The 13,931-nt window shown below is 36.5% G+C and overlaps 1 protein-coding gene across 10 annotated transcripts in view; it reads right to left on the reverse strand.

The window, feature by feature from the left end:
• The window catches only part of SCMH1 (Scm polycomb group protein homolog 1), a 189,473-nt gene that overhangs the window by 95,840 nt on the left and 79,702 nt on the right, over positions 1-13,931 (reverse strand). Inside the window, exon 2 of one of the 10 annotated variants that reach the window (XM_060020418.1) lies at positions 4,167-4,212. The exons of the other annotated variants lie outside the window; for them this stretch is intronic. Coding sequence (XP_059876401.1) covers positions 4,167-4,212 — 46 coding nt within the window. The remainder of the gene's footprint in view (positions 1-4,166; positions 4,213-13,931) is intronic. 10 annotated transcript variants of the gene reach the window in all.

Consider the following 13,931-nt stretch of genomic DNA (forward strand, 5'->3'; position numbering starts at 1 on the left):
AGAAGTGGGTTACTGAGAGGCTTCTATCTCATCTGGTACTTGAGGGAAAAAGAAATCCTCTCAGCTCTGGAAACCCCTATAATAATATTATAATAGTTAATATGTATTCAATGCTTATCATGTATTAAATACTTTACAGGCGCTTTCTCACAGGATATTTCAAATAATGCCATGAGGTGTGCACTATCATTACCCCTAGTTTGCAGATGATGAAAGAGAAACTCAGGAGAAGTAGCTTGTCCAAGGTAGTAAGTGGTAGAAACAGATTCCACTACATGACAGTCTTACTCCAAACCGTATGGTTCTTAACTACGTTTCACTGTCTCCTAGCAAGTTTCTTCAAGAGTAGAAGGGCAAAGTAGAAATGTTGTCAACCCAAGGAATTACTGAGTACCTTATTCCCCTACCAAATTCAGATGTATTCACAATCTGTCCTGGGGAGTCATAGATAGAATGTTTAAACACTGAAAGGGATTTCAGAGGCCATATAGTATGAAGGTTTTATATTGTAGATGACAAAACTGAAGTCCAGAGAGGCTAAGAAACTTGTTCATGATCACGTAAGTTGTTCCTGTAGTCAGGCTGGAGCCCCAGGACTTTCCATCTGATTCTCTTTCACTATGCTATGCTGCCTCCATAAGAAAACATTCATTACGCTCATATTATTTGCCAGCCTCCATGTGCTAAGCACTTTTAAGTGGGTTATCTCATTTAATCACTTCTACAACTCTGTGAATTTGATAAGAGAAAAGTAGCACTGGTTTTGGAGCCAGGCTCCCTAGATTCAAATCTAGCTCTGCTACTTACCTGGTGTGTGATGTTTGGCAAATTATAAGACCTCTCTCTGGCTTTCATTTCCTCAACAATAAAATGGGTAAGAATAGTAACTACTTCAATGGGTTGTTCTAAGGGTTAAAATAGGTTAATACATGCGAAGCACTTAAAACGATGCCTGGTATATGACAAGTGTTAAATGAATGCTGGCTTTTATTTTGATTATTATAGATGAAAAGACTGAGATTAGAGAAATTAAGTAAAATATCCAAGGTCGCTAAGCTAGCAAATAGCAGAGGCAGGATTTAAACCGAATTCCTCTGTCTCCAGAGCCTTCATTATTAATCAGCACATTAATGTCTTCAAATATTTAATCACTCAGTTCTACCATGCTGTCTCTCTTGGTAAAAGAACTGGAGTTGTAAATTTGTGCAAAAAGGAAGAGAAGAGTAAAAACAATAATTTGAGGGTCTCCTCAAATTAAACAATGGCTTGCAAGGAAAAGGCCAGGTGGGTAAGAAATCCTAACCTCTAAAGTGGGAGTACCTCAGTGTCTGGCCACTGGTTCTCTCTTCTTGGTCCCCACTTTTTTCCCATCAACGATGACTGCCAATTTATATCTCTAACCCAAACCTCTGTCCTGAGTTTCATGCTCATATTTTCAACTGCCTTATTCTATAACTCTACTTGGATGCCAAGAGATCTCAAAATGAGTAAATCTAAAACAGAACTCTTGATTTTACTACCCCCTTTCCTCCAGTCATCTCATCTCAGTTAATGGAACCACTTATTTAAACCCAAGTGCTGAGACCAAAAAGCCTAGAAGTCACTCTTGGTTCCTCCCTTTCTATTGTCTCTCAAATACAATTAATCAGCAAGTGTTGATGGTTCTTACATCTAATATACCCTAAACCGAACCGTTCCTTACCATTCTGTATTTCTGCCCACTAACACCCTAACCTAAGTGACAGCCAAACTTTGCCCAGACTACTAAAACAGCCTTCTAACCCTTCTCTCTGCTTCTACTTTTGCCTCCCTACTGTCTATTCTCCACACAGCAACCAGAATGATATGGTTATGTTTTTAATCAGATCACATCACTCTTATGCTTACATCCTATAACACAAAATAAATCTGCAGTCTTTATGTACTTAACAAAACTTACATGATACGGAACTTGCTTACTTCTTGTAACTCATCTCCTGCCACCCCCCTGCCTTTCATTCACTGGTCTTTCTGTTTCCCAAGCACACCAAGCTGTGTCCCTCTGCCTCAAACACCCTTCACTTTTCTCAAATCTTTGATAGTTCTTTGCTGAAATATCACCTCCTCAGAGAGGCATGCCTAGACTACCCTACCTAAAATAGCCTCCTAGATCCTGCTCCCTTCTTATTATCCTTACCTTTTATCACTGCCTAAATTTTCTTTCTTTTTTCCATGTAATGTGTATGTCTTTTCCAACCAGAATATGAGCTCCATGAGAGTTTTACTGAACAAAGGAAAAATCTCCACTTATGAAACGGGTGCCAGGAATTGATAAATGCTTTATCATGTTACCCCATTTAATCCTCAACCATGTGTGGCAAAGTTTATTAATGATGTGGCAGGTGAGGCAACTGAAATTCACGGTTAAAAGTCAAGATAAAGCAACTTACCATTGGCCACACAACTGAACTAGTAAGTGCCTGGGCTAATATTATAAAACCAGGTCTCCAATTCTAAACCCAGGCATGCTGCAAGTGTTCTGTGCTTAGCTAAGATTTCTTTTTAAAATATTTATAAACAACCAGTCACAAAGATCTTTCATATGCTTCTAAGACTGTGGGACTACTGAATAGGTTAGGGTTCGTTTGTTTGAACTAACAGTGGTCTGAGCAAGCTCTGAACTTCAATGTAGATCAGCAGGTCTAGAATCTAATCATAGTTCATGCCCTCTGGTGGCAGTCAACAGAACAGCACTCATATGAGGAAGCACATGAATGTGCCCTACTCCTTACCCTGCCATTGTCCTATATAGTAATTCCAAGCTTTATGAAGTTATTAGACTCTATGGCTGTCAAGATGATCCCCAAATCATTCTCTCCTCCCAGAGGAGCTTTACATACATGTACACATACAAATACATGTACAGAAACATGCCACCAATTCACTGTACAACTTTGGACAACTAACTTCCTTTTCCCTATTTCTGTATTTGTCAGATGGTGACACTGAACTAAAGCAGTGCTTCCAAACTGAGGTTGGGTGGGCTATCTAAATTTTACCCCAAGAGGGACAGAAACGAGAACTGGAAGAGAGGTGCTGAACAAACTGTCTTCCCTGAGGAAGAAGTGTATGTTCAGTCAGGTTGTATTTGGGAGGGACTGTTAGAATTCCTTTTGCTTCGGCCAGGATGCTGTCACCACTTCAATGCTCCGCTCTTATATACACACTCAAACACAAGTTAATTCAGATTTATTTCACTGGGGGTGGGGTTATGACTAGTCTTGAGATAGGTGTACGTATAGATGGGTCTGGCATTACTCAATGTCAGGGGCCTTGCAGAGAAGAGAGTTTGGCGAATATTTTTAAAATTACCTGTGTAAAATGAGTATTTAAGATACCATAGTTAAAGTTACTTCTCTCTAAAATTTCATCCCCCCTCCCAAATTTTTATAAACAGAGTTCAAATTTCCATAACCATAAATGGGATACGCATCTTTTAAAATCCCCCTTTTTACTGACAGGCCCTGGAAGCTATTTAGCATAAGAGAAGACTGATCAGTGTCAGGAACATAAGAGGGTTCCTTTCAAGTCAATGTCCCACATAGACATTAGGGCACGTGACTAAGTTTGCTGAGTAGGCAGTTTATACTGGGATCCTGACACACTTGGCTAGAGGCCTCACCAGAGGCCAGCTTTGCTCTAGCCTAGGGACTCTCAAACTTGGACACTGAAATCACCTGGGGAGCATTAAAGAATACATCATCCCACTCCCAGAAATTCAGATTTAATTGATCTGAGGTAAGGCCTAGGCACTGAAATTTCTGAGAGCTCTCTAGGTGATTCTAACTGTCAGCCATGTTTGAGAATTAGTGATCCAGATAGCCCTGTTTAGAAGAAATAACCTCAGTCTAAGTATAGAATGGACCAGTAAAACAAGGGGATATGAGGAAAAGGTTGACATCACCTGAGAATCATTCTACCTTTTCACCTTTTTTCTGGAGGACTCTGCAAAGTAGTAACCAATGTTCCTGTGTGAACAGAACACACACACATACACACACACACAAACCACACAAGATTTTAATGGAGAAGAATGCTCTTTGGAGCAATGCTTCCCAAATACAGACCAACTGTGTTAAGAGTCTCGGGAGAGCCAGTTTACCATGCAGAATCCCAAGCCCCATTACCTAGAAATTCTGATTCAGCAACTCTGGGGAGAAGTCCAGAGGAGGCCTGGGGAACATGAACACACACACATATATATGTATAATCATATACATAAATTATTTTAAACTTTTTATCTTGAAAAATTTTAAACCCAGAGAAAAGTAGCAAAAAACAATACAAGAGCAAACTATGTACCCTTCTTCACCTAAATTCAGCAACTAATAACACTTCACCACAATTGCTTTCCATGTATCTACACACACTTTTTCCTCTGAACTATGTGAAAGTTAGAGACATCATGGCATAGACTTCACCTCTACATACGTCAAGATATTTGTCCTCAGAACAAGGACATTCTCCTTTAGAACTGCAATATTATCATATCCAATACATTTAATTAAAAACATCTTCAGCTGTCCCCAAATCTTTATAGGTGTTTAATTTTTAAAATACATCACGGATGACATATTGCATTTGGTTGTCAAGTTTCTTTAGTCTCCTTTCATCTAGGATAGTCCAGTTGCCTTTTGTTTTTCATGAAATTGTTACTTTTGAAGAGTTTGGCCTGTTTTATAGAACGTCCCACAATTTGGATGTTTTCTGATTGTTTCCTTATGATTACATTCATGCTAAACAATTTTGACAAAGATACTACACAAGGGATATTGAGTACTTCTCATTTCATTGCTTCAAGCAGTAAATAATGTCAGTGTGTCTAATTATTAATGATACTGAATTTGATCACTTATTAAGAAATGACTGACAGATTTCTTCATTGTAATTTCCCCTTGTAATTAATAATCAGTGGGGAGAAACTTTGAGACTGTGTGAATATCCTATTCTCCAATAAGCTTTTCTTTTCTTTGTTTTAGCATTCATTGATTATCTTGGTCTGAATCCATTTAAATGGTGGTTGCCGAAATGATAATTTTCTATTATTCTTTATATTTGTTAGCTGATATTCTGTAAAGAAGAACTTTCTCTGCAACTTTAATTTTTTTCCTGTGTATCACTAGGGACCCATGAGGCTATTATTATTGTTCTTCTATTTTTATTATTCTCTTTGATGGTCATATTTTTCCAATGTTGGCTAGTCAGAGTCCCTTTAAACTGGCTCCTGTATCCCTCTGATATGTACCCATCAATCTTTGAGACTTCTTTGCTTTCTGGCATAATAAGATCTTCCAGACTCACCTTACATTTTCTCTGTTGCTCAGTCTTGGAATCAGCCATTGCTCCAAGGAGCCATGATTCCTTTTAGCGGAGAATGGGATTTAGCGGAGAATGAGAAATCAAATCAAGATGCTCCCATTGCTACTGAGGAGTCATTGTTTCCAGGCCTTTTCAATAGAGCTTGGAATATATACATATATATACATACATATACATATACATGTATTACCTTAGAATATATACATATACATACATATATATTCTAAGTGAATAAGTATTATATTAATATATATTTACGTATATTTTAATACATATTAATATATACTTATATACCTATTTTAAGTTAAGAGTTCATAACATACCTCCAATTCAAATCCTACACTGCAAGGGTTCTTCTTCATCTTTTCCATCCCGTACTTGTATCTTATTTACTCATTTGCTCTATCTTCAATACATGCAAAATAGTTTCAGATTATTAGGGCAAAACCGCTAACATCATTAAGAAAAAGTCAGAATTTCTTTGCAGTTCCATTTTCCTTTGAAATATGTCCCATTGCGGGTGTAATGTGAAGGTTCTGTGTTCAAGTTGTTTGAACTCTTTTTTCAATGTGGTTATGATATCCATTTGATACAGAGTTCAGTTTGTTTCTGTTTATAGTCAATTTTAGGATATGGCTTGTTCATCTGTTTGTTTTTGGTTTAATTTTATGTATTAAGTAAGACATTTATATAATTCAAAAGTCAAAAGAATATAAAAGAGTATTTTTAGAGATGTCTCACTCTCGTTTCTATGCTTTCCACCCTATTCCCAGACACTCCCAATAGGGAACCTTTCCATTATTTTCTGGTTTTAACAGTCCTGTGTTTCTTTTTATAAAACTAAGTATACAAAATATATGTAAGTTCATGTACATTATATATATGTGCATGTGTGTGTATACACGTATATTTCCCCTTCTTTCTCAAAAGTAAATGGCATTACGTACATTCACATCAATGTGTAACCATTACCACCATCCATCTCCAGAACTTTTTCATCTTCCCCAAATGAAACTCTGCCCATTAAACAGTAACTCCCCATTCCCCTCTCCCCTTTCCCAGCTCCTTGCAACCGCCATTCTATTTTCTGTCGCTATGAATTTGCCTATGTTCGGTACCTTGTATAAGTGGAATCATACAGCATTTGTCATTTTGTGACTGGCTTATTTCATTTATAATAGCATAATATCTTTAAGATTCATCCACATTGTAGCATGTGTCAGAATCTCCTTACTTTTTAAAGCTGAATAATATTCCACTGTGTGTATATACCACATTTTATTTATCCATTCTTCTGTCAATGGACACTTGGGTTGTTTTGACCTTCTGGATATTGTGAATAATGCTGCTAAATATAGGTATCCCAATATCTCCTTTAGTCCCTGCTTTCTATTCTTTTGCCTATCTACCCCGAAGTGGAATTGCTAGATCACATGTAATTCTGTTTTTAACTTCTTTGAGGAAACATATTGTTTTCCTTAGTGGCTGTACCACTTTACATTCCCAATAAACAATACACATGGTTCCAATGTCTCCACATCCTCACCAACCCTTGTTATTTTCTATTTATTTGATAATAGCCATCCTAATGGGTGTGAAGTATTATCTCATTGTGTTTTTGATTTGTATTTCCCTAAATGATTACTGATGCTGAGCATTTTTTCATGTGCTTACTGGCCACGTGTATTATCTTCTTTAGAGAAATGTCTATTCAAGTCCTTTGCCTATTTTTTAATCAGGTTGTTTATTTGCTGTTGTTCAACTGAAGGAGTTTTAAAAAATATATTTTGGATATTAACCCCTTACCAGATATATGATTCGCAAATATTTTCTCCCATTCCATGAGTTCCCTTTTCACTCCGTTAAAAGTGTCCTTTGATAAAGAAAATTTTAAATTTTGATGCAGTCAAATTTAACTATTTTTTTTGTTGTTGCCTGTGCTTTTGGTGTCGTATCCAAAAATCACTGCCAATTCCAACATCATGAAGCTTTTCCCCTATGTTTTCTTCTAAGAGTTTTACAGTTTTAGCTCCTACATTTAGGTTGTTGATCCATTTTGAGTTAGTTATTGTATAATGGTGTAAGGTAAAGGTCCAACTTCATTCTTTTGCATGTGGATATCCAGTTTTCCCAATACTATTTGTTGAATCGGACATGTGATTTTGAAAAAATAATAGCTTTAGTGAGATGTAACTCAATTCATACTTTTAAATATCCGATTCAGTGGTTTTTAGAGTTATGAAACATCATTCTATCTAATTTTAGAACATTTTCATCACTCCTCCAAAAAGAAAACCCATATCTATTAGCTGCCACCCCGCATTGTCCCTTCAACCCAATCCCTGGAAACCACTAACCTACTCTCTGCCCTTTTGGATTTGCCTATTTTCTCCCATCGTGTGGGCTGTCTTTTCACTTTCTTGATAGTGTCTTTGGAAGCACAAAAGCTTTTAATTTTGAAGCCCATCTATCTAGTTTTTCTTCTGTTGTTTGTGCTTTTGGTGCCATATCTAAGAAACCACTGCCTAATCCAAGGTCATGAAGATTTACTCCCATGTTTCCTTCTAAGAGTTTTATAGTCTTAGCTCTTACATTTAGGTCTATTATCCACTTGGAGTCAATTTTTGTATATGGCGTGGAGGTGGGGTCCAACTCCATTCTTTTGTATGTAGATATCCAGTTGTCCCTGTGCCAGCTGTTGAAAACCCCTACTGACTTATCTTGGCACCCTTGTTGAAAACCAACCGAGCATAAATGTATGGGTTTATTTCTGGACTCTCAAATCTAATCCTCTTATCTATAAGTCTATGTTCAATTTATGCCAGTACCACAATGTCTTGAGTACTGTTGCTTTGTAGTAAGTTTTGAAATCGAGAAATGTGAGTCCTCAGTAGTGTGCTGATTTTTGCTGAAGTTCATATGACTTTCTTCCTTAGCTATTTTAATATGGTGAAGTCCATTAATGATATTTCTGAAGTTAAATATTCTTTTCATTCCCAGAAAAAAAATACTACTTTGTCTTGATGAATTATTGTTGTAAATATGTTGAACTCTAATTCCTAATATTTTATTTAGGTGTTTTGTAATAATATTCACACGAGGCTGTGTGTGTGTGTGTGCACGTGTGTGTGTGTTTAAATCAGGTTTAAGTATCCAAGTTCTACCTGCTTCATAAAAGAATTTGGATATTTTCCTTTTTCTATGATCTAGAAGTGCACTGTCTAGTATGGTAGCCACCAACCACATAGATTTTCAACTTTAAATTATAATTAAAATAAAATTAAATATTCAATTCTTTAGTTGCGGTAGACACATTTCAAGTGCTCTACAGACACATGTGGTTGGTGACTACCATACTGGACAGCAAAGACATAAAACATTTCCACCATCACAGAAAGTTCCGTTGGGTATCACTGACGTACAACACCTAAGTAGCATTGAGATTATCTGGTCTTCAAGGTTTTGTAGGATTTCCCTCTAAAATAATCTGCATGCAGTACTTTGATGTAAGTGCTTTGAAAACATATGTGATGCTCCTAGGGTCAATTTTGACAAACAGTATTTTCTTATTTCATCTAGCTTTCCTAGTTTACATAGGGCTATTCCCCGCCTTTGTCATTTCTACTTTTGTATATCTGCGCTGCTTCTTTTTTTTCTTTATTAGGCTAACTAGTGGTTTGTTATTTTGTTGAGGTTTTCTCCAAAGACACAGTATTTTGATTTACTGCTTTTCTATTTTCTACCACATTAATCTCTTTCTATCTTTATTTTTTCTTCTACTTATTTCTCCTTTGTATTTGCTTTGGAGTGTAACTTTTTCTAGCTGTTTTAATTGGGAATTTAAATTCGTAATATTTATCCTTTCATTTTTCTTTATGCCAGGTATTTAAGGCTATAAATTTTCTTCCAACCACTGCTTTAATTATATCTCAAAATTCTGATGTGATGTTTATTATCATTATGTTTTAGGAATTTTAAAATTTTGGTTTATATTTCCATTTTTCAAACAAAAGTTGTTTAAAGAGTTTTAAATTTCAAGGTGGAAGGGCATCTACCAGGGTATAAAGTTTGATATGCATACATATATACACACACACACATATGATCTATCTTATTCATTAAAGTCTTCAACCCTTTACTTTTTTTGTCCTCTTGGCCTGTCTTGTCTTGAGAGAGGTGTGTTAATTCTCCTATTAATGTGTTTGTCTATGTCTCCTTGCATCTACCATAATTTCTATTTTTATTAATTCTACTACGTCTAATAACAGAATTGTAACCTCTGCTATTATATTGTTTGAAGTTCCTTCATATATCCTTGATCATCCTTTTATTTTTAGCTGTTCTGACTCACTCTACTTTAGGTATGTCTCCTGTACAGAGTATAAAGTTGGGTTTGACTTTGAGCACCAATCTGAAATATTTTTCTTTTAATAGGTGAGTTTAAACCATTTACATTTATTAATATAAATTACACATTTGGTCTCAACTCTGTCACATTATGCTTTATTTACTGCGTTCTCCATATTTAGTTCATCTCTTTGTGTCATCTGTTTCTTGATCTTTTTGTTCCTTTGGTATTTAGGAAGTTCTGGAATTTTGTTTTAGTAGTTACCTTTATACTAACATATGTTATAATGTCCTTAATTCCCTTATTTCCTCACTTAGGCTTCTACTATTTGGTTTATCAGTTTTAAGTGATACCCAGGACCCCATCTACAGATACGACAGGAGGAAAGGGGCTTGCTTTCTGGCTGCATCGTGTTGGCTGGGCAGGCTCCTGCAGCACCCCATCTTCCCTATGGCCCAGGTCCGGGAGCACAGGGCAGCCCGTAGCAGCACCACCCTCCCCATCTTAAGTGGTTCTGTAGAAGAGTTTCTCCAGAGACACACCTCTCCATGAACAGCTTTCTCAGCACCCTGGAGGACAGAGTTCTAGCAAGTTCCACTGCTGTGGCACCACAGTGATCTCTCTCATCCAGTGAGCCACAGCTGTGCCCCCTCCAACAAGGTCTACATCTCAGCCCTGAGATGGGGGAAGGGAGGCTCTTCCTTGGGAGCTCTATCTCTGCCCCAGTGTCGTGGCTTCTCCTTACGTCTGCTCTTCTTATATTCTTTAGAGTTCTCTTGCCTTTTGACTAGCCAATCCCTCACTCCAATCCTCTGTTATAGTTAACATGTATATTAACCTTTCTGTGTTTAAACTGCTGTGTGGGTTCTCTTTCTTCACTGGACCCAGACTGATACCATACTATTCTACTCTTGTCCCTACCTTTGTTTTTGTCTTAGATTGATCACCTGTTGTTTGGATGGAGCTCTTTCCATAATTGATTCCTTAGGAAGGGCTTGGGGTCACAGTATTTCCTGAGTTCTTGCATGCTGAAAACTCTTTCAGTATAATCTCAGGACTTGAAAAAACAGCTTGTCTAGATATAAAACCTGTCTTTTCATTTTCTTTCCTTGAATTTCTTAAAAATGCTGCTCCACTTAGTCTTGCTTTGTATTTTGCTGTTGAGAAGTATGATGCAAACCTGACTTTCTTTCCCTTGTGAGTAATTTGGCCTTGTTGCTGGAGGCTTAGATGGATTTTTCTTTATTCTTAGAGTATAACAGTTGTACTAGAATATGTCTTAGAGTTGACCAATCTAGATCAATTTTTCCAGGAATAAGGTAGGGCCTTTCAATATGAAGGTTTAGGTGTTCCTTAATTTTTGGAAATTTTTCTTATATTACAATTTTAAGTATTAATTCTGTTTATCTTCTTCAGGGACTCCAAATATATATGTACACATACATATACACATTGGATCTTTGTTATGTTCTATATCTAACAGTTACTTTCTGATACTTTTAAACCTTCTCTAATATTTATTTTTATTTCTCTTCTCAATGTCCCTTATTATATTTCCAGTTGAATCTACTGTCCCAGTGGGTACCCTGGAATTGAGTCTTCAACTGAGATTATTTTTCTTTCAATTTTTTTCTTGAGTTTGAACAATTCTATTTTCACATCTTCCTGTCTATTGTGCATTTCTAGTCTGACTTACAATTTTTGATCCAAGGTATTTTTTCATATCTGTCAATACTTATTTGAGATGGGTTATTGTACAACAGTTTTCCTCTGGCTACTCACTGATTTTGGCTGTAGAATTTTCAATAGTTAAAATAGTTTTATCCTCTATTTCTGTTTTTCTTCACGTAGAAGCTTTTTATAGATGTTGACTGCTGTTTCCTAATCCTTTGAAATGTCTTATATTTTCCCGGGCTTACAAAAAACAGGATGTTCCATTTTGGCAGGGATCTTGGGTCATGAGTTTTCTGTTGGCATAGTGAAATGCAGTTTCTTTAGTAGATGAGCCTATTTGGGATGGGATGGGAAGGTTTGTATGTCTTTTGATTTTATGATTCTCTTTTGTTCCTGCATAACTCTAAATCACTACCCATGGTTTCCTTCTTTTCCTTCAATATTATAGCTACCTCTCCCACAAAGGTAGTTGTCTTCCCAAGACTGCTATCTCTCGTCCCTCACTCTTTTAATTCACTCTCTTTCTTCTGATTCTCCAGTAGCCAAGGCTCTAATCAAGTAGCTCTTAGCTCTCTTTCAGTATTTCCCACTCTGGATGGGACTGTCTTTTTCTGGGGGTGATTTTGGCTGTGTCAGGCTCCCATTGCCCTCTCCCTTTTTAATGCAGTTTCTACCTACATAAAACTCTTCATTCTGGTATGGGGTGGGTACTAGCTCTAGTGGTTTCACATCTTTATATCTGAACATGTAGACAACATGTTACTGAAACCTGTGGTATTCTTTTTGTTTTTTAACATCTTTATTGGAGTATAATTGCTTTACTATGGTGTGTTAGTTTCTGCTTTATAACAAAGTGAATCAGCTATACGTATATATATATATCCTCATATCCCCTCCCTCTTGCGTCTCCCTCCCTCTCACCCTCCCTATCCCACCCCTCTAGGTGGTCACAAAGCACCGAGCTGATCTCCCTGTCCTATGCGGCTGCTTCCCACTACCTATCAGTTTTACATTTGGTAGTGTATATATGTCCATGCCACTCTCTCACTTCGTCCCAGCTTACCCTTTCCCCTCCCTGTGTCCTCAAGTCCATTCTCTAGTAGGTCTGCGTCTTTATTCCCACCCTGCCCCTAGGTTCTTCATGACCATTTTTTTTCTTTTAGATTCCATATATATGTGTTAGCATATGGTATTTGTTTTTCTCTTTCTGACTTCACTCTGTATGACAGACTCTAGGTCTATCCACCTCACTGCAAATAACTCAATTTCGTTTCTTTTTATGAAACGGAAAAAGCCCTTTTTATGGCGAAGTAATATTTCATTGTATATATGTGCCACATCTTCTTTATCCATTCATCTGTCGATGGACACTTAGGTTGCTTCCATGTCCTGGCTATTGAAAATACAACTGCAATAAACATTGTGGTACATGACTCATTTTGAATTATGGTTTTCTCAGGGTATATGCCCAGTAGTGGGATTGCTGGGTTGTATAGTAGTTCTATTTTTAGTTTTTTAAGGAACCTCCATACTGTTCTCCATAGTGGCTATATCAATTTACATTCCTATCTGTGGTATTCTTGACTCCTGGTTATGTTTAGGCATGAGTTATGGGTGGTTTGATTTTCTTTCCTTTTTGATCTGTATGTTTCTGGAGAATTTATGGAAAGATTTCGATTTAGATGGTCACCATTATCCCTGGGAACTTACATTTTTTAATAGCCTATCAAGATGCTTCTAAACAGTGATTCATAAAGCAGGTTGAGAATCTTACGGTACTATGCAGCTACAAAAAGGAATGAGGAACATCTTCATACAACTAAGAAGTCATCTTTAGGATATATTGCTAAATGAAAAAAGTAAGATTGAGGAAAGTATGTATAATATGCTGTCATTTACATAAGAAGACAGGGAATACATATGTATGTATGTACACACACACACTCACACGGATATATTTGCTTATTTTTTAAAAAATGGAGTATAAACCATTAAATTAAAAGAAAGTGGTTACCCTAAAGCAGAAGACAGGGATAAGGTGAAGGGGATTTCTCTGAATATACTGTTTTATAGATTTCACTTTAAGAATGATTTATATATATATGATGCCAAAGATGGGATAATTCAAGAATCAATAAGGACAGTTAGTGTAATGGAGTGAAACACATGAGCTATATATGAATCTTTGAGTTTATGATACTGAACAACAACAACAACAATAACACTATCCATAAATAATTTTGGAGGATGATGGTAATCCAATTTATTATTTTGAAAATTGGTAAATAAAGAAAAGAGTCAAGCATTTAAACTGTCTTTCCTGCATGAACTGTACTTTAGGATAACCAAATAGTTGATGAAAGTTTATTTTAATAGACATGTTCCATTTAATTTATGTGGACCGAATGATAATATTAAAATTTCCCATTTTGCAACCATAATGAAGTGATGGACCTAAATCAGGGGTCAGCAAACTATAGCCAGAAGGCTGGCCACCTGTTTTTGTAAATAAAGCTTTATTGGAGCACATCCTTGCCCATTTGTTTATGTA

Source organism: Delphinus delphis, chromosome 1 (genome assembly GCF_949987515.2).
Source record: "Delphinus delphis chromosome 1, mDelDel1.2, whole genome shotgun sequence".
Classification (NCBI taxonomy): Eukaryota; Metazoa; Chordata; class Mammalia; order Artiodactyla; family Delphinidae; genus Delphinus; species Delphinus delphis.